This window comes from Melospiza melodia, chromosome W (genome assembly GCF_035770615.1).
Source record: "Melospiza melodia melodia isolate bMelMel2 chromosome W, bMelMel2.pri, whole genome shotgun sequence".
Classification (NCBI taxonomy): domain Eukaryota; kingdom Metazoa; phylum Chordata; class Aves; order Passeriformes; family Passerellidae; genus Melospiza; species Melospiza melodia.
Genome location: NC_086225.1, coordinates 57,946,588 through 57,971,055, shown reverse-complemented (window position 1 = coordinate 57,971,055; position 24,468 = coordinate 57,946,588). Strand labels below are relative to the sequence as shown.

Genomic DNA, 24,468 nt, shown 5'->3' with positions numbered 1-24,468 from the left:
CCACTAGGATTTTGGAGTCATAGCTACAGAGGGTCTGAAGCCAACTACACTCCAACAGAGAAAGAAATCTTGGCTGCCTACGAAGGAGTCCAGGCTGCCTCAGAGGTAATAGGCACTGAAGCACAACTCCTCCTGGCACCCCAACGACCAGTACTGGGGTGGATGTTCAAAGCAAAAGTTCCCTCTATGTGCCATGCCACCAGTGCTGCATGGAGCAAATGGATTGCAGTTATCACACAGCACGCCTGTATTGGAAATCTGAATCGCCCTGGGATTCTGGAAATAATTACAAACTGGCCAGAAGGTGAAAACTTTGGTCTCGCTGATGAAGGGGAACAAGAAGTGACACGGGCTGAAGAAGCTCCACCGTACAACCAACTGCCAGCAGAAGATACACGATACGCTCATTTTACTGATGGTTTTGGCCGCATTGTGGGAATGAACCGGAAGTGGAAAGCAGCCGTATGGAGCCCCACACGACAGGTCGCAGAGGCCACTTGAAGAAGGTAGATCAAGCCAACTTGCTGAACTGAAAGGCATTCAACTGGCCCTGGACATTGCTGAGAGAGAGAAGTGGCCAAAGCTCTACCTTTATACTGATTCATGGATGGTAGCCAATGCTCTGTGGGGATGGCTGTAGAAGTGGAAACAGGCTAACTGGCATCGTAGAAGAAAACCAATTTGGGCTGCTGATGAGTGGAAAGACATTGCTACCAGGGTAGGGAAGCTGCCTGTGAAGGTCTGCCATGTGGATGCTCATGTTCCCAAGAGTAGAGCTAATGAGGAGCACCAAAACAAGGAGCAGGTAGATCAGGCTGCAAAGATAGAGGTGTCAAAGATAGACTTAGATTGGCAACATAAAGGAGAGTTATTCCTAGCTCGATGGGCCCATGATGCCTCAGGCCATCAGGGCAGGGATGCCACCTATAAGTGGGCACGAGACCGAGGGGTGGATTTAACCAGGGACAGTATTTCTCAGGTTATCCATGACTGTGAGACGTGTGCTGCGAGTGAAGCCCCTCTGGTACGGTGGGCAGTGGTCCAAGTACAAGTATGGGGAGGCCTGGCAGATTGATTACATCACACTGCCCCAGACATGCCAGGGCAAGCGCTACGTGCTGACCACAGTGGAAGCTACCACTGGATGGTTGGAAACCTACCCTGTGTCTCATGCCACTGCCCGTAATACCATCCTGGGCCTTGAAAATCAAGTTCTGTGGAGACATGGTACCCCTGAGAGGATCGAGTCAGACAACGGGACTCATTTCAAGAACAGCCTTATCAACACCTGGGCTAGGGAACATGGCATTGAGTGGGTGTACCATATCCCCTACCATGCGCCAGCTGCAGGAAAAGTAGAGAGGTACAACGGACTGTTAAAAACCACATTGAAAGCATTAGGTGGGGGATCTTTCAAAAACTGTGAGCAACATCTGGCAAAAGCCACCTGGTTAGTTAACACCCGAGGCTCCACTAACCAAGTGGGCCCTGCCCAATCTGAGCCTTTGCATAGAGTAGATGGAGACAAAGTCCCAGTGGTACATGTCAGAGGTTTCTTAGGGAAGACAGTTTGGATTAATCCTGCCTCAAATACAAACACATTCGTGGGGTTGTTTTTGCTCAGGGACCAGGTTGCAAATGGTGGATAATGCAAAAAGATGGAAGAACACAATGTGTATCTCAGGGAGATCTGATTGTTGGGTGAGACCTATGTGTAATGATCATTGTTTGCTGAATGCTATTACCATTGTCTGTGTATAGCTGCATAATGGAGGTATAGTGTATGTGTTTGTAGAATTAGAATTTATATTAGTTTTAGTAGTAAGCAGACGATATGGGGTGGAATGTCCTGGGTTGACTATATGATGCTTTTACCCTGATCATCTCGTTTTGTCTATGCTGAATAATAAGTTTTGCACCTTTAAGTCTTGTTGCAGAGAGTGCAGGGGGGAGAGAAGAAGCACACAGCTTTTTTTCAGACACTGTTCTCACTCCTACACTTTCCTGCTCCTGGACTGTGTTGTCTGTGGATGGACAGACAGCGGGACAGAGCTCTTTTTTGGTTTTAGTTAGTTTAGCTAGCTGAGGCAAAGTAGTTCCCTGGACTGTGGTTTTTTCCTTTTTCTTTGGACCTGTTGAAACCTGCTCTGGACAAAACACCCAGGAGAGCACCGGCAGCTGCACCTGTGGCCCACCGGGCCGGGCCTGGCCTGCAACATTTCTAGCACCAGAGGGACTGATCAGAGACTGAGTGAGCTGAGCCGCAACCCGGGGACGGGGTTTTCTCAGTTTGTTATGTCTTTTGGAGCGGCAAGGGGTTTTATTGTTTAATATTGTTTAATAAACAGTTTTTTTCCACTTTTCTCCAAGGAGGTATTTTCTCCCAGACTGATTGGGGGGAGAGGCCAATTGAATTTGCTTTCCTACCGGAGCCCCTTTGGGGATTCTCTCCCAAATTTGCTCTAAACCAGGACACCATCTCATGCAAGAGGCACATGTACACGCCCTCCCTTCACAAGTCTTTCACAACCAAGGCTGTCTGGTGGCAATGATACCGAGGGGGAAAGGGGACTATGGGGAGAACAGAGGATGTCTAAACAACAAGACTATGATAACATATCTACATATCAATAAAACTTCTTTTAACATATATACAATTTTCATCCTTTATTTGCGAGAGCCAATCCATCACATTACCTAGCTATAACAATGATTCTAAGTAAAAAACAGAGTGGTTTAGGTTTTTGACTGTGTCATGCAAACTGCTGTGAGCTTGATAATACTAATAGTGTATTCTAGTGGTAAAAACTATTTGCCTGGGTTTTAATAAGATTCGGGCTGATACTTTATTTATACTGCTGTTCTTTTCCTCCAAATTTAAACCCATTCAAGAGTCTGCTGTTCACATATCTGACAGTTTGGTGTATCAATGTCTTTTTTCATGTGTCTTAGATTATATTTCATTTGCCTACCTATGTCACCACCCTTATTCACATAAATTCCAAGGATTCATCTAGGAATTCAAAAATCGTATTTAAAGTGCACTAACCATTGGAATAAATAGTTTGTTATGGAAATATCATAAAGCATTTGTAAAATATTTGTATATTCTTTTTTCATCTTCTCATTTCCTGACTAGTGTTCATTAATGATTTTTCATGGGGGAGAACAGAAGAACAAACTACAGGACACCAGAAGCATAAAGAGATGGTCCTTTTAGTTTGGGTCAGTAGCCTATTTTAATGCTGCAGAAAGAAGAATACTCCCTGCACTATGAATGTGTAAAGGTGGTAAACCTGAAATTTGATCCTGATACTTCAGGCAAATTCCAGAGACTTTTTGACCTGTAGCTCTGCTAGAATCAATGTTCCTGGATAGTTCTTTGTGACTGCTGTGTTTAATCAGTGTGGTTACCCAAAGCTGCAATTAGGAATTGAATACTGTACTAGTAGAGAAAAGCAGGGGACACAACACTGTACCTTCACTGAAAGCAGATGTGCTTGCATGTATGCAGGTTGACTCTAGAAATTCAAACTACTGTTTGAGCTTCTCTGACATAGAATGCTGAGTTTGTTGTAGCCAGAGGCAGTAATTTTATTCTCATGTCATAGTCACATTTCCCTAATGACACAGATTGCACATAGACAATGAGGCATGATAAACCAAGACTTCAGAAAAACTTTTTCAAACATCTCCCACAGAAACTGCAGTGTTATCATGTCTCTATACAATATATAGGGAATAATTTATCCCTGTATTAACTATAAACTGTTGAGCCTTTTAACTCTGTTTTACATGATCAGTAGTGTTCCAGAAATTATAACTATTGTTTTGTGGGTATACATATAAAATAAATTTACAGGTCCTGTTCTGTTCCTACTGCATGTTCTATTCACTTGGTTTTTACAATTCATAGAATATCCTGAGTTGGAAGGGACCCATGAGGATCAGAGTCCAGCTTCCGGCCTTGCACAAAACACCCCGGAATCACACCATGTGCCTGAGAGCACTTGTAAGTAGACAATCTGCCCTGCATGTTTATCCTGACTTTCAAAAGAAAAATCCCTATATTGTTCAAAACTATACAGATCAAACATTCAGAAAAAGAAATCTTTTTTTATTCTATGACACTGGGTTAATACAATAAGTATACAAAGCTTCTGAACTACTCAGGCATGCAACAGAAGGACAGAAGTGCATTTGTAGAGAACTATGACATTCATCAGGATGGCAGAGCATTATTAGTAATTTACAAAATATACAAACATCCCCCAGATAAATAAAATCAACTCCTAAATTACAAATCAATGACTACAGACACTCCAGTGTTTAAACTTCATGCTGTGAACTCAATTTGCTACAATACTACAAAATGACAACTTAAGTAGGCACCATACTCTGATTAATTAATAAGTGTAAAATCTAGTTTTAGTTAGGTACAAAATATTCTAACAAATATCAACCTTCTGTTGTCAAAGGTAAACTCAAACACCACCTCCCTCCCTTTAGGGCTGCAAAACATCAGAGATTTCTGGTTTGAATAATTCACATGTAATTGAACCTTGAATTTCACTTAGGAGGTTAAAATCTGTACATTTAACCCATGACATTGCAAATCAACAATCCATACATATATATATATATAAACATTAAATATGTTTTCTCAATGAACAGTTAAACTTTGAGGGGGAGGGGGGAATCTAACTGTCAAATTCAGGTTTTATTCCTAATGTTTCTTTCATAATATATTTTGGTAATGTATGCTATTATGCAATCTTAGAACTTAAATTAAATTGCAAGGATGATGTCCCTGGGATTCATATCCAAAAGATATCCAAGAGAACTTCTTAAATTCAACTCAAAAGTAACCATAGTAGAGTTCCTAGATACAACCCTCAAGTTAAATAAAAAAGATTATGAAAAGAACGATTTTGAGATACAGCTGCTAGAGGTGTGATGCCTGATCTCAACAGAAAATTGTGACTTCTGTCTGGAAAGTGTTTAATAACATTCCACCCAAATTTAAGTTTAGTGTTAGCATAGAATTGTAGAGCCCCTATTACACAGAATATTTAAATTAATTTTAACTTCATGATGCAGAGAATATTTAGAAATAAGTATATTCAGTAATATAAACTTCAGCATAGGTGAAACTACTGCATTAGTCCAAATTCAAGATGGATTGAATGAAACTGGTAAAAGAAAGGATACTAGTAGGAACTTCATGCTAACAGTACAGCCCTGATCAGGGGATTAAGCGACAGATTGTTTTTTTTTTTGTAATACTATTATGCTATTATAAATACACTGCAGTGAAAAAAAAATCTATCAAAGTCTGTTCACATTCAGAACATGGAGGGGCCGCAGAATTTTTACCTTTTACTAAAGGTAATACACCTTAAGAGCTGAATTAATTTCATCTACAGTGCGTACTTATACAGGTTATGGGATAGGGTCCCTTCCTGTTTTAATTTTCTAAAACAGAGTTTAAAAAAAGCCCAAGTATTGTGCATAAGACTCATGAGGCAATCCAAGAATATCAAATAGCCATCAAAGGAGAGAAATGGCCCTTAATAGAAAGGTCTGATTCAATTCTAGAATATTTTGATAGTATGCACCATTATTGACTGTTCAGTTCCACAGCACCAATTTAACCTCTTAGGCCTCCAGTTCAATGAGCTAAAATTAGCTTTGTGAAAGATGAAGATTTCTCACTTTTCTAATTCAAAAGTTTAAAAGCTGTTTTTCCTTCCATCTTAAATGAAATCACAGAAATAGCGGAGTTAAAATGAAAGCGTGTATCTGTTAAATGCCATTGCTTAAAAAACATGATTTTAGGAAATTAAATACTGTATATTTAGATTTTTGGACAAGCAGTAAACATTGTGACTGATAAGGTGGGAGATTTACTACCACTGTTAAATACAAATCTACACATCCCAAACACAACAAAAATACCACTGCATGTAAGAGGGAAGTGTGGCATGAAACTAGTGTTCTAGAGGTCAATATTTGTTTCTTTTCCAACAAAATGACTGCCCCAAGACATGAATACTGAAATTAAAAATAGAAAATATATAATAATTTAGATCTGTGATTGAAACCATCAGTTAACTTCCTTAAACTATATAGTGCATTGTACATTCTATTACAGAGAATGTTTCTGCATCATAGTAATTTCTCACAGGTAGAGAACACTCCATGAAAATAGATAGAAACAAATGATATAACTTTGTGCAGGCAAATTCTGGACCAAAACACTATTTAAACAAGTACAGATGACAGTATTCATGCAAAATTACAGGTTTCTATCAAAAGACTTATCCTAAAAACAACCCAAGAAAATAATTTATATCTAGTCTAATTGTATTTGTCCTCCAGCAGCTGCTGAAATTGCAAAAGCATAGCCAAACCTAACTTTTTACATCTCTCGGTCTACCCCATTTATAGCAGAAATAGGGAAAACAGTTTTTACAAAGAAAAACAATTTAGCCAAAGTTCTTTCCTGAAGTTAAGAAAACCCACCAAGATGAACCACTAAAAAACTCTCCAAATTCTTAATATAATATATTTGATCATTGTATACAACAATTCATTCTCATTCAGTTGTTGAAATCACTTATCCTCCCTAAATAAGGAAAGTTTATTATTCCAAAATGCAACATTTCAAATAAGCACAGAGAATGGTTATCTTTTAAAAATGAACAAATTATAAAATAAACAAACATTTCCCATTTTACCTATGCACTGCTGCAGAAGAAACAAATATGCTGTGTGTATCCTGATATATGTTTTTAGGGAATATAATAAGTGACTGGAAAATAAAGTACAATGGAAGAGAACTGTCATGATTTTTTATATTTCTCTACATTCAGTTACCCTTGAACACATTCTGAGCTGCACTGGTTGCTGCTGTTGATGCAGCGTTGGCTGCAGCAGTTTGTACAGTTTTGTTGGACATCACTCCTGTTGCAAACTCCTGCTGCGCTTTCTCAAAACTAGCGCCAGTAATGTGGTAGAGACCATGCACCTAGGGAGGTGGAAAAGTAGTAAAAAAGCATGCTGAAGCTTCAATTTCTTGGTAGAGTAATAGCAAAGTCTCAAACATGAAGTAGAGCCGTGTGGTAGAAAAATCTGGTTTGTTCATATGTTTGGGATAATCGGAAAATGAATAAACAGAATTTTTCCCCCCCACAAATTCTACAACTTCTGATTGCCCTGCTGTGCGTGCAGTTTGACCGTAGGATGCCTGTACCTTTTCCAAGTTTACATGTGTGCTATCTACTGCCTGAAACAACACATTTAAATACACAAATAGACTGTATCCTTTGCATAACATATGCTAAGGGTGCTTGTTAAAAGTAACAGCAAGAAACAAAAAGAAAAAAATATTTTTGAATCTACTGTGTCAATAACATTTCAGTGAACTTTTTTACATAATACAATCTTAATTTTACTGGTTGACATGGTTGCAAGTGCCTATTAAGTTATGACTGAACATTTGTCCTGGTTTCTGCTGGGAGAGTTAGTTTTCTTCTCAGTAGCTGCTACAGTGTTGTGTTTAGGATTCAGTATGAGAATAATGTAGATAATACACTAGTGTTTTGGTTGTCACTGAGCAGTGCTTGCCCTGAGTCAAGCACTTTTCAATGTCTTCAATGTCTCATGCTCTGCCAGGGAGGAGATGCACAAGAAGCTCGGAGGGAGCATAGCCAGGACAGGTGACCTGAACTGGTCAAAGGGATATTCCATACCATGGAACATACACCCAGTATAAAAATTGTGGGGATATAAGGCCCAAAAAACCTTGCTCAACGAGACTTTTAAAAGGGCTTGTGGTCATTCATGTACTCTGAGTTAGAGGCATGGGAGAAATACTAACAAGATGTTCTCAAGAGGTCAAAAAAAAAAAAAAAACCAACCTACTGGCAACTGTAGAAAATCAAAGAACTTTGGCAAAAGGTTTAGAGCAGCATTCAATCAATATGAAACACTTCCCAAAGCATTACCTTTGCCCATTCAACTTAGCAAACTCCAAGCCCATTTGATTTTAAGTTACTCAAAAATTCTGAGAAGGAATTAGAAGAGAGACAGAAAAGATATAGAAAAGAACAAACATAGCTACCAACACCTGGGTTCCAGCAGTGTTCAGATAGAAATTCCAAGAGGAGGTAGGGTCAAGACATGCTAGTGGCATGTTCGGTCCCGCTGCAACTTGAGGACCAGGGAAATGAAAATGTGAATGAAGGTTCTTCCAGGTTGAAGGGTTCACCTAAGGCAGAGTAGCCTACCCCCTGCATCACAACCACCTCAGTTAAGAAATAAAGGGTAGTTGTCATTGGTGAATCCCTTCTGAGAAGAACAGAGGGATGGATATGCCAACTGGACCCAACCCATAGGTAAGGGGCATGACTAAGAAATTTCCCAACTTGGTATGGCCCACTATTGGCTTTCCAGGTGGTCAGCAATGAAGTCCAACAAGAAGTCTGTGGACAATCAAGGGGGACCTGAGGGCCTTGAGATGACTGGTTGAGAGATCTGGAGCACAAGTTGTGTTCTCTTCTGTCCTGCCAGTTGCAGGGAACGATGAGGCAAGAAACAGGAAGATCATGCAGATGAATATCTGGCTTTGAGACTGGTGTTACCAGCAGAATTTTGTGGGTTTTGATCATGGGTTGGTTTACGTTACCCTGAGCCTGCTGAGAACAGATGGGGCCTACCTGTGTCAAAGGGGAAAAAGAATCTTGTCTCAGCAGTGAGCAGGGCTACTTGAGAGCTTTAAACTAGATTTGAAGAAGGACAGGGATAAAGCCAGACTGGAGAGAGATAAGCCTGGGGGTGACACACCACTGCTTGAGGGGACAGTGAGCTAGCAAGGTCCTTCAGTCTGCCATATCAGTGGAGGCAGGGGATGAAGATCCATATGGCAGCAAGTATGCAGGGATTATTGATGTTAGAAATCCCAGAAGCACCTGTGAATAGTCATGCAGGAATTAGGGCACCTCCATACAAAAAAGGCATCAGGGTGATTAGCACAACTGAAGTGCATCTACACCAATGCATACAGAACAGGCAACAAACAGGAGGAACTAGAAGCCATTGTGCAGCAGAAAAACTATAATATAGTTGCCATCACAGACACAATGGGATGACTCTCACAGCTGGAGTGTTGCAATGAATGGCTATAGACACTTCAGAAGCAACAGGCAAGGAAGGTGTGGTAGCCCTGTATATTAAGGAGTGTTTTGATTGTCTAGAATTTAATGGTAGTGATGATAGGGTTGAGTGTTTATGGACAAGAATTAGGGGGAAGGACAACAAGGCAGATATCCTGGTGGGAGTTTGTTATAGACCACCCAACCAGAATGAAGATGCAGATGAAATATTCTACAAGCAGCTGGGAGAAGTTTCACAATCATTAGCCCTTGTTCTCATGGGGGACTTAAACTTACCACATGTCTGCTGGAAATACAATGCAGTAAAGAGGAAACAGTCCAGGAGGTTCCTGAAGTGTGTGGAAGAGAACCTCCTGACACAGCTGGTAAGGGAGCCAAAAAGGGAAGAAGCCCTGCTGGATGTGCTGTTTTTGAACAGAGAAAGACGTGTTGGTGATGTGATGGTTGGAGACCATCTTGGGCACAGCAATCACAAAATGACAGAATTTTCAGTTCTCAGAGAAGTAAGGATGGGGGGGGGGGCAGGAAAACTGCCACCTTGGACTTCCAGAGGGCAGACTTTGGCCTGTTTGGGAGACTGGTTGAGAGAGTCCCTTGGGAGGCAGTCCGGAAAGGCAAAGAAGTCCAGGAAGATTTAATGTGCTTTAGGGAGGAAAAATTAAAGGTGCAGGAACAGGTTGTCCCCATGTGCCAAAAGATAAGCTGTCAGGGAAGAAGACTGGCCAGTCTGAACAAAGAGCTTTGGCTGGAAATCAGGACAAAAAGAGAGCTTACCATCTCTGGAAAAAGGGGCAGGCAGCTTGGGAGGCCTATAAAGATGTTGTGAAAATTAGAAGGTCCAAAGCCCAGCTAGAACTTAATATGGCTGCTGCTGTAAAAGACAATTGTTGCAACCATACTGTTGTTATATTATTTCTCAAGCCCATACCTTCTAGCTGGTTTTCTACCATGCAGCTCTTCTTAGCAGCACAGTTCCTTGTGACTTCCCCAAGACTTTTTTTCCCCCCACAGGGTCCTCAACCCCCCCCCACCCTTTTATCCTAGTTGCCTTCATTGGCCACAGCTGCCACTCAATTAAGGGTATCACAGCTGTAGCCTATTTAGAATAACTAGGACTGGGGCAAGGCCACTTATACAGTACATAGATTTTACAGGGACTCCTACTATACTACTATAGGCAACAAAAAGTGTTTCTACAAATACAATACACCAGCAACAAAAGAAGGGCTAAGGAGAATCTCCATCCTTTGTTGGATATGATGAGAAACAGTAACAAAGGATGAGGAAAGGTTTGAGGTATGTAATGTCTTCTTTGCCTCGGTCTCCAACAACAAGACCAGTTGTCCTCAGGGTATCTAGCCCCCTGAGCTGAAAAACAGACAGGGTGCAAAATGAAACCCCCGTTAACCAGGAGGGAATGGTCAGTAACCTGCTATGCCACTTAGACCTGCACAAGCCAATAGGACCTGATGGGATCCACCCAAAGGTACTGAGAAAGCTGGTGGAAGAACTCACTAAGTCCTTTTCAATAATTTACCAGCATTCCTGATCAACTGTGGAGATCACAGATGACTGGAAGTGAGCAAATGTGATGCCCATCTAAAAGAAGGGTCAGAAGGAGGACCCAGTGAGTTACAGGCCTGTCAGCCTGACCTTGATGCCAGGGAAGGTCATGGAGCAGATCATCCTGAGTGTCATCATGCAACAAGTGCAAGACAGCCAGGGGATCAGGCCCAGCCAGCATGGGTTTAGGAAAGGCGGGTCCTGCTTTCAGAACCTGACCTCCTTCTACGACAAGGTGACCCACTTAGTGAATGACGGAAAGCCTGTGAATGTCATCTACCTAGACTTCAGTAAAGCCTTTGACACTGTTTCTCACAGCAGTCTCCTGGAGAAACTGATTTCCCAAAGTGCGGATGGGATGCACTCTTCACTGAGTAAAAAACTGGCTGGATGGCCAGGCCCAGAGTGGTGGTATATAGTAGGAGTCTTAGTAAAATATCTGTATTGTATATTGAATATCTGTATATAGGCCTTGCCCTGATAAGCCCTGGTTGTTTTGATGGGCTGCAGCTGCAATGTCCTTAATTGGACTGCAGCTGTAGCTAGTGAAGATAACTAGGATAAAAGGGGCTGGGCTTGGCCAGTTGAGCTGAGCTGATAACAAGCAGGAGAAGAAGTCAGAGCTGTGAAGAACTGCCCCCAAGAAGTATCACCAAGAAGGTATGAGACTTTAGAAATATGATTATGACAATATGGGACTTTAGAAATACAACAACAAGACTACAACAGTGGTAAATGGAGTTACATTCAGCTGGTGGCTGGTCATGAGTGGTGTTCCCTGGGGCTCAGTATTGGGACCAGTCCTGTTTAATATCTTTATTGATGATCTGGATGAGGCGATCGAGTGCACCTGAAGCAAGTTTGCAGAAAACACAAAGTTGGGTGGGAGTGTTGATCTGCTGGAGGATAGGAAGGGTCTACAGAGGGATCTGGATAGGCTGGATTGACAGGCTGAGGCCAAATATATGAGATTCAACAAGGCCAGGCATTAGAACCTGTACTTGGGTCCACAACAACCCCTCGCAGCACTACAGGCTTGGGGAAGAGTGGCTGGAAAGCTGCCCAGCAGAAAAGGCCCTGGGGCTGCTGATTGGTAGCCAGCTGAATGTGAGCTAGTGTGTGCCCAGGTGGCCAAGAAGGCCAATGGCATCCTGGCTTGTATCAGAAATAGTGCGGGAAGCAGGACCAGGGAAGCAATCATCCCCCTATACTCGGCACTGGTGAGGCCATACCTTGAATCCTGTGTTCAGGTTTGGGCCCCTCACTACAAAAAAGACATTGAGGTGCTGGAGTGTGTCCGCAGAAGAGTAATGTAGCTGGAGAAGGGGCTGGATCACAAGTCTTATGAGGAGCAGATGAGGGGGCTGGGGGTGTTTGGCCTGGAGAAAAGGAGGCTATGGGGAGATCTTATTGCTTTCTACAGCTACCTGAAAGGAGGCTGTAGCAGGGTGGGAGTTGATCTCTTCTCTCAAGTAACAAGGGATAGGACAAGAGGAAATGACATCAAGTTGTGCCAGGAGAGGTTTAGATTAGATATTAGGAAAAATTTCTTAATGGAAATGCCTGCCCAGGCAAGTGGTAGAGTCACTATCCCTGAAAGTGTTCAAAAAACATGTGGATACTTGAAGACATGGTTTAGTGGTGAACATGGTGGTGGTGCTGGGTTGATGGTTGGACTTGATGATCTTAGAGGTCTTTTCCAACTTTAACAATTCTATGATTCTATAAGCATAGCAGGAAAATTCATGTAACTTTTTTTTTGTTATAAATGTCACCAGATCATATATGAGTATACATGTTTTTTGAAAAGAATTCAGATTCATGTGGTAGAAAGAGTGTAAAAAATGCTCACCATACATATTTTTCATTTGTTTCTTTCTCCTATGCCTGAGTATTTATGCAAAAAAACAAATAAGGAGAAAGGAAGTTTCTACCTTACTATAAATAGGCCAGTAGAGTTTGGGTACATGAAGACCTTTAAGTGGAACTGTAACTGCAGTTGAATTATTAGAATTACCAGCATATCAGCAGCAGAATTATCAGTTACATTTAATTGAAATTACATAAAAGGCTTACTAGCACATTATTATCTAAACTTAGGCTTTCCAGATGGAAATTCACAAAAAGAAACCAAGGGAGAACAGCATCTTTGAGGTTTTATGCTATGCAATCATTAATTGACAGCAAAATGTTAAAATAATCCAAGCAGAGAAATAAAAATAATTTTCCAAGGTGCTATGCATCTCACACTTCTATTGATTTTAATGAGGAATAATTTTTATAAGAGCTGAAACTTAGTAATCATTTGAATCATACTTCACTCAGCCTGATGAATCACCACAGATTTGGAAATTGCAACCTTGCATCTACAAGTCCTACCTTAGTGTCCAGTGCATTCACCTACCCTTTAATTGTGGGCTCACCTCCCAGCTTCTCTTATTCAAAGCTATCCTTCCCCATTTAATTTGCAGAAATAAGTGCACTGTAACAACAGCATTTCATAACTCCATGACAGTATAAGCAAAAAAAATATGACTGAAGCACAGTTGTTAAAAGGTAAGGCACAAGCACATGTGCAGGAATATAATTTAATCCCCATTACTTTGAGAGAGATTGCCTCTCAAGCAGGAAAGCAAACTCCAGAACATAGAAAACAGAAGAGGGGAATAATAAGTAACTTACCTTTTTAAACATAATTAATGAAATAACAGCAGATGCTGTGAAAAGTGCAGCTATGATTGTCATCATAATGCCAACAGGGATACTTTTATTAAGGCTAGTAAGAGATGAAATCCACCCACTGAAGGAAAAAGAAAATACAAACTTGACTAGCACAGCACATGAACCATTCAACCACAGTTATCCACATCAAGGGAAGCTTTATAACACCCTGGTTCTGATCAACTGAATATTTTTGAAGAAAACCTCATGAAAATTATATATGAGCATATTTCTGTTCTATAAGCTTTTACAGCTTAGTTGCCATTTTTCCCAATTCATGCAGTGAAACTATAAGAAAAATTTTAGCAAAGATGATTATCCTTCAGGAGAGCTGTGAGGAAATTGAGACATTAGAGTTGCTCATCACTTTTTGGGTTTTTTTTTGTCATACTGTAATTTGAGAATAATTTAAGACTACATGATTTTGTGGAAGAGAAAACATCCCTAAAAAGATAACTTCTAACTTTTTACAAAAGAAAACCAAAAATATGGCGCACACACACAGAGCTTTTATGTGGGAAAATTAATTTTACTGTAACCACACAGTGATGCCTTCTCAACTGTGATTAATATATTTTTTTAAGTAGGTAGTGTCAGATTAATTAAGAGAGCAGATTGCTGCATCAATATTACTTCAAATATTTCCCCTTTCTTCAAATTTGAAACATCAACATAAACTTGAAGTCACAAAAGAGCAGGTTGCCCTTATAAAAATAACACATTAAGATAGAAAAGATTCTTTCACCAAAAAGAGCAAAACATTTATGTAAACTGAAACAACCTTAAAACTTTCTTCTACTTGTTTTAAATTGCTATGATGTCCCCTATGTTCAATTAGACTCTAGCACAGAACTCCAAAATCAAAATTGCAATTAGCGTTTGATGATGATCTGGCTATTTTTCATGCCACTTCCCCAGGTATCCTTAAAAGTACACATGCCATACTTGGAGAGTTGGTTTTCTAAAATCACTTTTTCACTTTGTTCATGTCAATCAAGTTATCTAGGAAAAAGCCAAATAGTGGCTTTGAGAGTGAAAATAATAAACCAGGATTTTTCCTTTTACTCCAGTTCTAAAGCAGTGATGTTTATTTTTGCCTTATGTACATTTGGAGGTTAACAGAAAACTGCTGATACACAGAAATGTCATTACCCAGCTACATTATTGCCAGTTATAGCTGGCTACTACAACCATGCTTTTTGTTAATTCAAGTTTGTCCTTTTGTTTTGTTTTTTTTTTTTTTCCCCAAGAAGGGTGATTCCCAATAGCTTTTCCTTGTAAAATCCTGATATTAGACCTTGTAGCTTCAAATAAAGCTATATCTATATAAACAAAGCTATATCTACATAAAAGTTCAAGTAAAAGCTTATATATTTATAAGCATCAAAATGAAAATCAACTATTACTGAATAAAAAGCTGACTTGGACAAAGCAGCTTTTCAAATAATATCAAAGATATAGCACTATATTCACTGAAATACATTGTTGATTAATTCTTCCAATTCTAGCAATAAATTTTATTAGTAAGTATATTAATATCATTAGAAATAACAAATTATACAAAATAATATTCAAACAGTAAATTATTATAGCCTAAATTATTTACATTTTTTTAAGTTTTGCTTATTTCTTTATCCTAAATATAGAGCAAATAAGTTCTCCACACACCACTAAAAGAGGAGAGCTAATAAATAAAAGAGCAATATGAAGTGGCTGAGCTGGTTTTGGCTGGGGTAGAATTAATTTTCTTCCCAGTGGCTGGTATGGGACTGTGTTTTGGATTTGTGCTGAACACAGTGTTGATAATATAGGGATGTTTTTCTTATTGCTGAGCAAGGCTTGCACAGAGGCAAGGACTTTGCTGCTTTTCATACTGCCAAGCTGTTGAGGAGGCTGGGGGTGCGTGGGAGGAGACACAGCTGGAGCAGATGACTCCAACTGACCAAAGGGATAGTCCAGACCATGTGATATCATGCTCAGTATATGAAGTGGGAGGAATAAGGAGGAAGGGGGAGGAAGTTTGCAGTGATGGCATTTGTCTTCCCAAGTAACCATTATGTGTGATGGGGCCCTGCTCTCCGGGAGATGGCTGGATACCTGCTGGTGTATGAGAGGCAGTACATTAATTCCTTGGTTTGCTTTGCTTGTGTGTGTGGCTTTTGTTTTGCCTGTTAAACTGTCTTTATCTAAACCCAGGAGTTTTATAGCTTTTACCCTTCTGATTCTCTTCCTGATCCCACTGGTGGGGGAGTGAGCAAGCAGCTGTGGGGGCCTTGAGGGCTGGTTGGGGTTAAACCACGACTGTGGCTTACACTGAAAGACAGAATTTTGACCAGTCTAATAACAGAAGTATCTCATACTCTTGGGATATGTTTCACATACTTTTTCTAGCTAAGAGCACTCCAAAAATGCTTTTTTGACTGCTAAATGTAAGAATTCCAGTGAACACAAGATTATTATTTCTTTTAAAACCATGGACTGGTTTGCAGCTGCTATATCAAATATGAGTTTGTCTTACAGACAATACAATGCTACAGAAAACAGAATACTCACCAGTTTCCCCATCTTTGAAATCCTGCAGCTTGAAGTACATGTACAGCAAACTGACAGATATATACAAAGAAGAACACAAAGAACCTGAATGAACTGTCACTCCTGAAAGGGGGGGGGGGGGGGGGGGGGAAATTAAAGCAGCCAGGAAATGTATTACTTTTCACAAATATTGTAGTACCAATCTACATTTGTTTTCTGCATTAACTAAAGAAAAAGTGCTTTTATATTTTATTGATGGTGACTTGAAGTTCCAGTAATTCTGTGGTTTTGTAGAGTGTTTATATATGAGCTGTTGCTACTTCTTTAATATAGTACTTTTGCCATTTGCACTTCTCACAGAGGTGAGAATAACAGCAAGATACTATTCTTTAGTGTTCTGTTCAGCACACAGCAGGGCCTCAGACTAAACATACAACTTCTGCTACAATGCATAAAGAACAGAAGTCCACTTTTAAACTGAAGTTCACAGTGCTGGCATGATGGGAAGAAAATATTTTACTTGTAAGAAGCAATAAAAACTAATATGGAATCGCTGAAACACAATGTGGATCAGAATACTGAAGCAGTTGTTGTTTAAAAACAAAATATACAAGATATGTTTTCTGTTTAAATTACTAAAATGTTAGCCTGACAAATAGCTTGTAAAAAATCCCCAAATATAAACATGCAGGCAGAATCTCAAAGACCTCAATGTATTACTATGAAAACTAATACCTACATTACATGCTTTCTACCAAATTTCTAAAGGAACTAAAGATCACTTAAGTCACTGAACAAGAATTTGCCAGTAATAGGTCATTCTGCAGAAGGGAATTTGTTATTTTCTATTTATTCAACAAGTTCACCCTATTTCAGCTGAACAGATGATTGAAAATTAAATATGCAAGTAGTAGTTTTCCTTTTCCAAACAATAAATAGTCACTAAGAAATGCTAAGGATTTACTAAATCTAAAACCCTGAAAAATAACATGACACTGAATTCCACCACATCAGGAATAATAATTTCATATAAAAGAACACTACTAAGAGAGAACATGCAATATTTATGATGAAAATGAAATAGTATAATTTTAAAATACTGGCAACTCTCTGTATTTTTAATTTATCTCAATTTCTACCCACATTGTAACCAGTCATCAACAAAAGTTAGACCAAAATTAAAAATACTCTTCTCATTTTTAGCCTTAAGAATGTAAGAATTTAGTGTACAAATAAATGCAAGTTAGACTATACGATTCCTCAAAGATGTGTAGGTACAGCAATATCTTCTTGGCTAGCAAAAAGAAACATCTCATTTAGTCTAAAAGTTATGCTCAATGCTCAACTGCAATTTATGGCTATCAGTCTATCTCTAAAAAAAAATTAGTGCATTTCAACTGAGAACATCCAGATTCTTTTCAATCTGAAAAGGAAATAAAAAAAATACTCTGAGAGTATGGGAATTTAGAATCCCTACATGCTGATTTTCACCAAAAAAAAGAGTTCAATTTTGCAGTCAAACCAACCATTCAATTTTTCAAGACTAAGATACCACCTGTCAAGCTTGTCAAGGTTTTCAAAATTCTGACTGCTAAAAACTAGGAAAATATTAGAATTTAATCAATACATACCTGATCTACTAATTTTTAAGACTATCAGCCTCCTTCAATTACAGACACTACAGGTCACTTAGCAACATAAGATTTTTTAAGTCTATGGTTTTATGAAGTTCATTCAGGAAGCCAAATATTAAAGACATCATTAACTATTAACCTGCCCATGAAGGGATACAGATTTAATGAAAATTTTCCTTAAAACTGTTATCAGCTCAATACAAAATTAAATATTTCCTACAAATACTATGTCAATGGTAAAAGCTATAAATAGAATCAAACAGGATATTTTCAGTTGGAAGCGACCTACAATGATCATTCAGTCCAACTGCTTGACCACTTCAGGGCTGACCAAAAGTTAAAGCATGTTATTAAGGGCATTGTCCAAATGCCTCTTGAACACTGACAGGCTTGGGGCATCGACCACCTCTCTAGGAAGCCTGTTCCAGTGTCTGACCACCCTCCCAGTAAAGAAATGCTTCCTACTGTCAGCTCTGAACCTCCCCTGCCTCAGCTTTGAACCACTCCCATGCGTCCTGTCACTGGATCTTAGGGAGAAGAGCTCAGCACCTCCCTCTCCACTTCCCCTCCCCAGGAAGCTGTAGAGAGCCATGAGGTCACCCCTCAGCTTCTTTTTCTCCAAACTAGGCAAACCCAGTGTCCTCAGCTGCTCCACACAGGACATTTCTTCCAGCCCTTTCACCAGCTTGGTTGCCCTTCTCTGAATACATTCAAGGACTTTCACATCCTTCTTAAGTTGTGGGGCCCACAACTGCACACAGTACTCAAGGTGAGGCCACATCAGCAGTGAATACAGCAGGATCATTGCCTCTTTTGACCAACTGGTTCTACTGTGTTTGATGACCCCAGGATGGAGTTTGCTCTCTTGGCTGCCAGGGTTCACTGCTGACTTATACTGAGCCTGCTGCTGACCAGAGCCCCCAGATCCCTTCCTGCAGGGCTGCTTTTCACACACTCCTCTCCCAATCTATACTTGTGCCCAGCATTACTCTATCCCAGGTACAGGATCTGGCACTTGGACTTGTTAAATTTCACGCCACTGATGGTTGCCCGATGCTCCAACCTATCTAGATCCCTCTTCAAGGCCTATTGTCCCTCAAGAGAGCCAACAGCCCCTCTCATTTTGGTATCATCAGCAAACTTGATAATGGTGCATTCAACTCCTGCATCCAGATCATTGATAAAAATATTGAACAGGACTGACTGGCTTTAAAATTGAACCCTGAGGGATACCACTAGTGAATAGTCACCAGGCAGATGTAGCTCCATTCACTACAAACCTTTGAGCGCGGCCCTTACATCAGTTCTTCACCCAGCACACCATGAACCTGCTCATCCCACAGTTGGACAACTTGTCCAGAAGGATGCTGTGAGGGACAGTATCAATGGCCTTCCTAAAATTGAGAAAAAAATACATCCACTGCCTTCTTTTCATCCACTAGGCAAGTTGTGGATGCCATGGGACAGAGAGAGAGAAACGGCAAGTGTTTCTCACAGCGGCTTGTGAGAATTTTCAGGGAGTTGTAAGAATGTGATAACTTGTTAGTATAAACAATCTGCAGGTGGTGTTTTTCTACTTCGTCTTTCTGTTCTTCTCAAGGATGGTGTATGAGGATGGTGTTAACTAGCCAGTCAAATAGAATGTATTGTATCACTCTATATAAACTGTGCAGTTCTCTTGAATAAAACCTTCTTTTGCTCTTTCTACAATACTGCCTCTCACCTGTTCCTGTGTCATTCTCGGCGCAAGAGTGACAGCAAGTGACATTTATCATAGAAAGATATCAAATTAGTTAAATAGGATTTTTTCTTTGTGAACCCACATTGTGCCTGATGATTGCATTGTTTTCTAAATGCTTTTCAATAGCACCCAGTGTAATCTCCATAATTTTTCCAGGTACTGAGACTAGACTAACAACACATCTGTAGTTCCCTGGGTCTTCTCTCATGCCTTTTCTGTAAATTGGAATAGCATTGCCCCAGACTCCAAAGATCTTTGATAGATTATTGAGAGGGATCCTGCCATAACATCTGCTAGCTCCTTCAATACCCTGTATCAGAGCCCCACAGACCCTCTAAGGCCCCACAGACTTGTGAACATTCAACTGATACAGCTGGTCCCTCACAATTTCAGTGTCCACAAATGGAAAGTGACTGTTACCACACTCACAGTCCTCTGACTCAGTCTTATTAAAGAATAAGACAATAAAAACATTTTATGCCTCTGCTTTTACTTTATCCCTATTATTCAAGTGACCATCATCATCAAGTAGCAGTCCAATATTTTCTTTAGCCCTCCTCTTGCTATTGGCGTACTTTGAAAAGCCCTTCTTGTCTGATAAAACACTTCCCAGTGTAAATTCTTGCTCAGCTTTGGCATTTCATGTCCTCTTGCTGCATATGAGAACCATGGCTGGGTAATTTTGCTGCTAAGCCTAACCTTTCTTCCAGAGATCATACAATTTCTTTTTCCTCTTGAGTTCCACAAGGAGCTCATGTTCTTCTGCCTCACTTGCTTGGCTTTTGATGCAGTGGAATTGCCTGCTCCTGCACTTTTAAAAGGTGTTTCTCAAAAACTGACCAACACTCGTGGACTCATAAGCCTTCAAAATCAGGGTACTCTGCTAGGTAGCTCCCTGAATAGCTTAGAACTCTGCTGACATGGTTTCTTGCTACATTGAAAATTTTAAACTCAACCATTTCACGGTCAATGTTGCCAAGACAATCACCAATCATCACATCTCCCATGAGTCCTTCTGTATTCACAAACAAGTCTAGGAGGGCATCTTTCCTAGAGGGCTCCCTGAGGCCTTGTGTTAAAAAGTTCTTTCAAGAACTTCAGGAATTTCCCATGGTTGCTTGTCACAGCAATATGGTATTCCCAGTTGATATCTGGGAAGTTGAAATCTCCTCATAAGGACAAGGGCTACCAATCCAGAGATTTCTCCTAATTGCCTATAGAATAAGTCATCACGGCTTACATCCTGGCTGGGTGATCAGTAATAGATACCCAATACATCTGTTTTTCATCCTCCTCATTCTCACCCAGAGGCTCTCAACCACATCATCCCTAACACTAAGGTCTGTACAATCAAACCTCTTCCTTACATACAATGCAACTCCTTCATCTGGCCTGCTCTGCTTATTCCTCCTGAACAGCCTGTAGCTCTCAATTTCGGCAATCCAGTCTGCAGACTCATTCCACCAAGTCCCACTAATACCAGTGATATCATAGCTCTGGGAGCTGATGCTTCCAGTTAACCTTGCTTGTTTCTCAAACTATGTGAATTGATGTACAAACATTTCAGTTGCATTCCTGGGCCTTCTGTGCTTTTAGGAGCTAATGGTTTTTAAATATTTTAAAATATATTCTATAATATTCCTAACTATTGCCATCAGCATTTCAGATACAGCAACTGAATTAATGGTAATTGTTCTACTTGTTTCTAATGAAATTACATTGAAGGATTATCTTAATGATAAACAAATTCTGGAATGTTAATGCATTTCAACAAGTGAAGTATTTCTTTTAAAGATCTTAATTCAAGCTGAAGTTCTTACCTGAAAGCTCCATAAAGTGGTCTGTACCAGCAGACAAAAGAACAAGGGGTAAAAAGCAAGAACCAGAGGATGCTCAATACAAAATCAACCCCTCGTGTAGCATCAATGTAAAACCAGGCCAAACATCCAAAGATATTAAGAAACAGTGTCACTGTATGGACTGTAGAAGCATAAGCAAAGAAAAATCTTAGTTAAATTATGTTCATAAAATAAATTATTACAATTGTTAAAGTAATACTTAAACTGTGCATTTTTAAACAAAACATAAGCAGGCTGACAATAAATCAATATCCTCTCTCAGCATTATGCTGATTTTTATAGTTTTTTAAGCTTAAGGCTAAATATTCACAGCTAAAAGTAGTGAACAATAAAATTCAAGTAATATCAGGCATGTAGCAAGGAAAAAAATCAGTCATCAAATATTTTCAAACCTAAAATGATGAAAAAAGAGGCTTCTACAGTTGCAATAACTGCTACTTCTACAGTAATTACTGGATATTTGTACTTTTTTAACATGCTAATTATTTTTTTTCTCTTACAATCAGGCAACTAAATGAGTGCAGGACTGTCAGCCTTAATATTAAATACAAAAGGAAAATTTTCCAACCCTCCCCCCCTTTTAATGAGAAACTCTTTGTTTTACATGTAATAGAGAAAAAAAAAAGTCAGCTAAGGAAAAATGCTTCTCAGTAAAACAAGATCTGCAAGAACCTATTCTAGATCCCTTAATACATGTTGAATACTCAAATATTTCTTATAATATTGGTCCTAAACATCTGCTTTTTTTGGTTCTCAGCTCTTAATACCGACATTTTTGCATTGGCAGATCTAGTTACAGGTTAACTACTGAATTTCTACTAAAGAAAATGCATTGGTATTAAAACCTCACAGGTTATTTCAAATATATTTACCTCTTGGAACAAAAAAGATACAACAGTAGTAAGCAACATTACAGATACTGCTTTCATGCTATCTGGCACTGTCAGGAACTGAAATGGTTCATGCCTTAAACATTGTTATGAAGTGTTGCTCACTATAGCAAAAACTGTATAAAGAGGCTACAACCACAGAAGCCTCCCTGAGGAAGGAACTCTGGACTGTGAATTAAGCTGCCTAGATAAGATAAAGAGCACACACTATTGTTTAATCACCTCAGGTCTAGGGAAAAGCAAAAAAGCCTGAGGGAGAAGAATGCATCCACATGAAAGCCAAACATAGCAGAAATTCTTCCCTGGCTGAGTTTGGGGTGGGAGAGACCACAGCCCCCAGAAGCCAGGTTTACACAGACTCCACCCTGAAATGAGGTGGCGGGGAGGAGGTTTCGGGTGCAACCTCTGGTCAGAGGCAGTGAGCACCTGTCCTCCCTTACACAAACCGGCTGAGCTGTGGAACCCCCAACCCCACAGATCTATTAAAGATCCCCCCCGAAGTGCCCCCTAGAGTAATTCCTGAAGCCTTGCACCACAGTACTGCACATGATGCAACAAACCCAGAGTCCATAGTAAGAGACAATGGCAAATTCCCCCCCCCCCCTCCCCCCGAGGTGCCTGGGTTTTCCTACCTAGTCTGAGCATATATTAACCCATGGGATTCTATGCTTTTTGGGGGGACCTTCACCACCTTCACCACTAAGAAGACCAGCTGGAGAGGATCAATGGAACATTGTTAGGATTTACAGGAGGTGATATTTTCCTTATTCTGTCTCTGTCACTCTCCTTCTGTCTCTCCACCTATTTTCTGTTGGAATGCTGGGAGACACAAGACAGATGATGGACTTTGGACCTGGTTAACATAAGAGATGCGATAACAGGATGCCTTGGCAAAAGCAAATGCAACTTTGAAAATTAGATCTAGATTGCAAGAAGATTAAATCCGACAGGTTTACTGGAAAAAGAAAATCTCATTAAACTCTGCAAGCAAGAGATGTTGTAATATGCATAAGTTTGTGTATGTGATTTTAACCTAATCATTGTAGTACACATTACTAGTCTCCCTGAAATAGTATATAAGCTTTTGTATCCCACAATAAAATCGGATTCTGATCACTGAATCAGTCTTCCCCGTCTCTCTCCATAACCAACAAGTCACCAGAAACAGAAAACTGCATATTTTTAAACAAAGAACATTTAATGTATCTACAACTTGGCACTGCTCCAAGAGGTTAGGAAAGCAACTAATTTCAGAATTTGTATGTGCCTGCTGCATAAAGCCCAAGAATGGATATAAATCCAAATTCCTACCTTCTTTTGATGAATATGAAAAAAATTTACAAAGGGGTATTCTCACTTTTTCTAGTCAATACTGGAAAATAGGGAGATGCCCAAGATTAATAGAAAAGTCCCCATTCTGAAGGAGTTTGACCTTTCCAAAATTATTACTTTTTTTTTGTAACTGCAGTTACAAAAACAGGACAAGTTTTAAAAGAATACCATCACTGCAGAAGAGGGTTGAAGAAACATCTCACCCACTACTGATACTAGCACAATAACCCTGGCAACATAGGGGTCTACTTCACTACTGTCACAGAGAATCTCAGTCATAAAAATTGAGTATTAGCAAGCTACAGGCTAAGACAGGAATTCACTGACAAGTCTCCCTTCACTCTATTCACTCTTCTCTATACCTGCTGCAAGCCAATGCCATCAAGTCACCTAGATAAGCTTTGTGGTTGTATGAATACACACGTGTTTTCATGTTCAGGGTAATGGTTTAAATACCTTCCATCTACTTCTCTCTTCAAATTTAACAGTGATACAAGTTATTAGAGATAATGACCACCTGAGAGCTGAAATGGCCTAAGGCTTTAGCAGAAGTCTGCATCATGCAATGTCTACATGACAATAATTTCACAGCTATACCAATACAGCACTCACTGAAATGATCTAAGAAAGCCTGATTCTAATTCAGCTGTGGAAGCAGGTGAGGTCAATAAAAAAAGTCACTCATGAGTTGCTCTAGAGGGACCTGGACAAGCTCAACAAGTGGCCCATGGGGATCTCATGAGGTTCAACAAGATCAAGTACAAGGTGCTGCACCCTGGTCAGGGCAACCCCCAGTATCAATACAGGCTGAGAAATGAACAGGTTGAGAGCAGCCCTGCTGAGAAGGACTTGGAGGTGAATGCTGGTAGATGAGAGGCTGGACATGAGCTCGCAATGTGCACTTGCAACTCAGAAAGCCAATCGTATCCTGGGCTGCATCCAGAGCAGTGGGATCAGAGAGGCGATTCTGCCTGTCTACTCCACTCTTGTGAGGCCCCACCTGGAGTACTGTGTCCAGCT

The 24,468-nt window shown here is 40.0% G+C and overlaps 1 protein-coding gene across 2 annotated transcripts in view; it reads right to left on the bottom strand.

Moving 5' to 3' along the window:
• Positions 1-6,871: 6,871 nt before the first annotated feature.
• Positions 6,872-24,468, bottom strand: part of LOC134431440 (secretory carrier-associated membrane protein 1-like) — a 115,601-nt gene continuing 98,004 nt past the window's right edge. For both annotated transcript variants that reach the window (XM_063179447.1, XM_063179448.1), the window contains 4 exons: positions 21,188-21,347; positions 16,014-16,115; positions 13,422-13,539; positions 6,872-7,030 (listed from right to left, as the gene is read on the bottom strand). In XM_063179447.1, coding sequence (XP_063035517.1) covers positions 6,872-7,030; positions 13,422-13,539; positions 16,014-16,115; positions 21,188-21,347 — 539 coding nt within the window. The remainder of the gene's footprint in view (positions 7,031-13,421; positions 13,540-16,013; positions 16,116-21,187; positions 21,348-24,468) is intronic.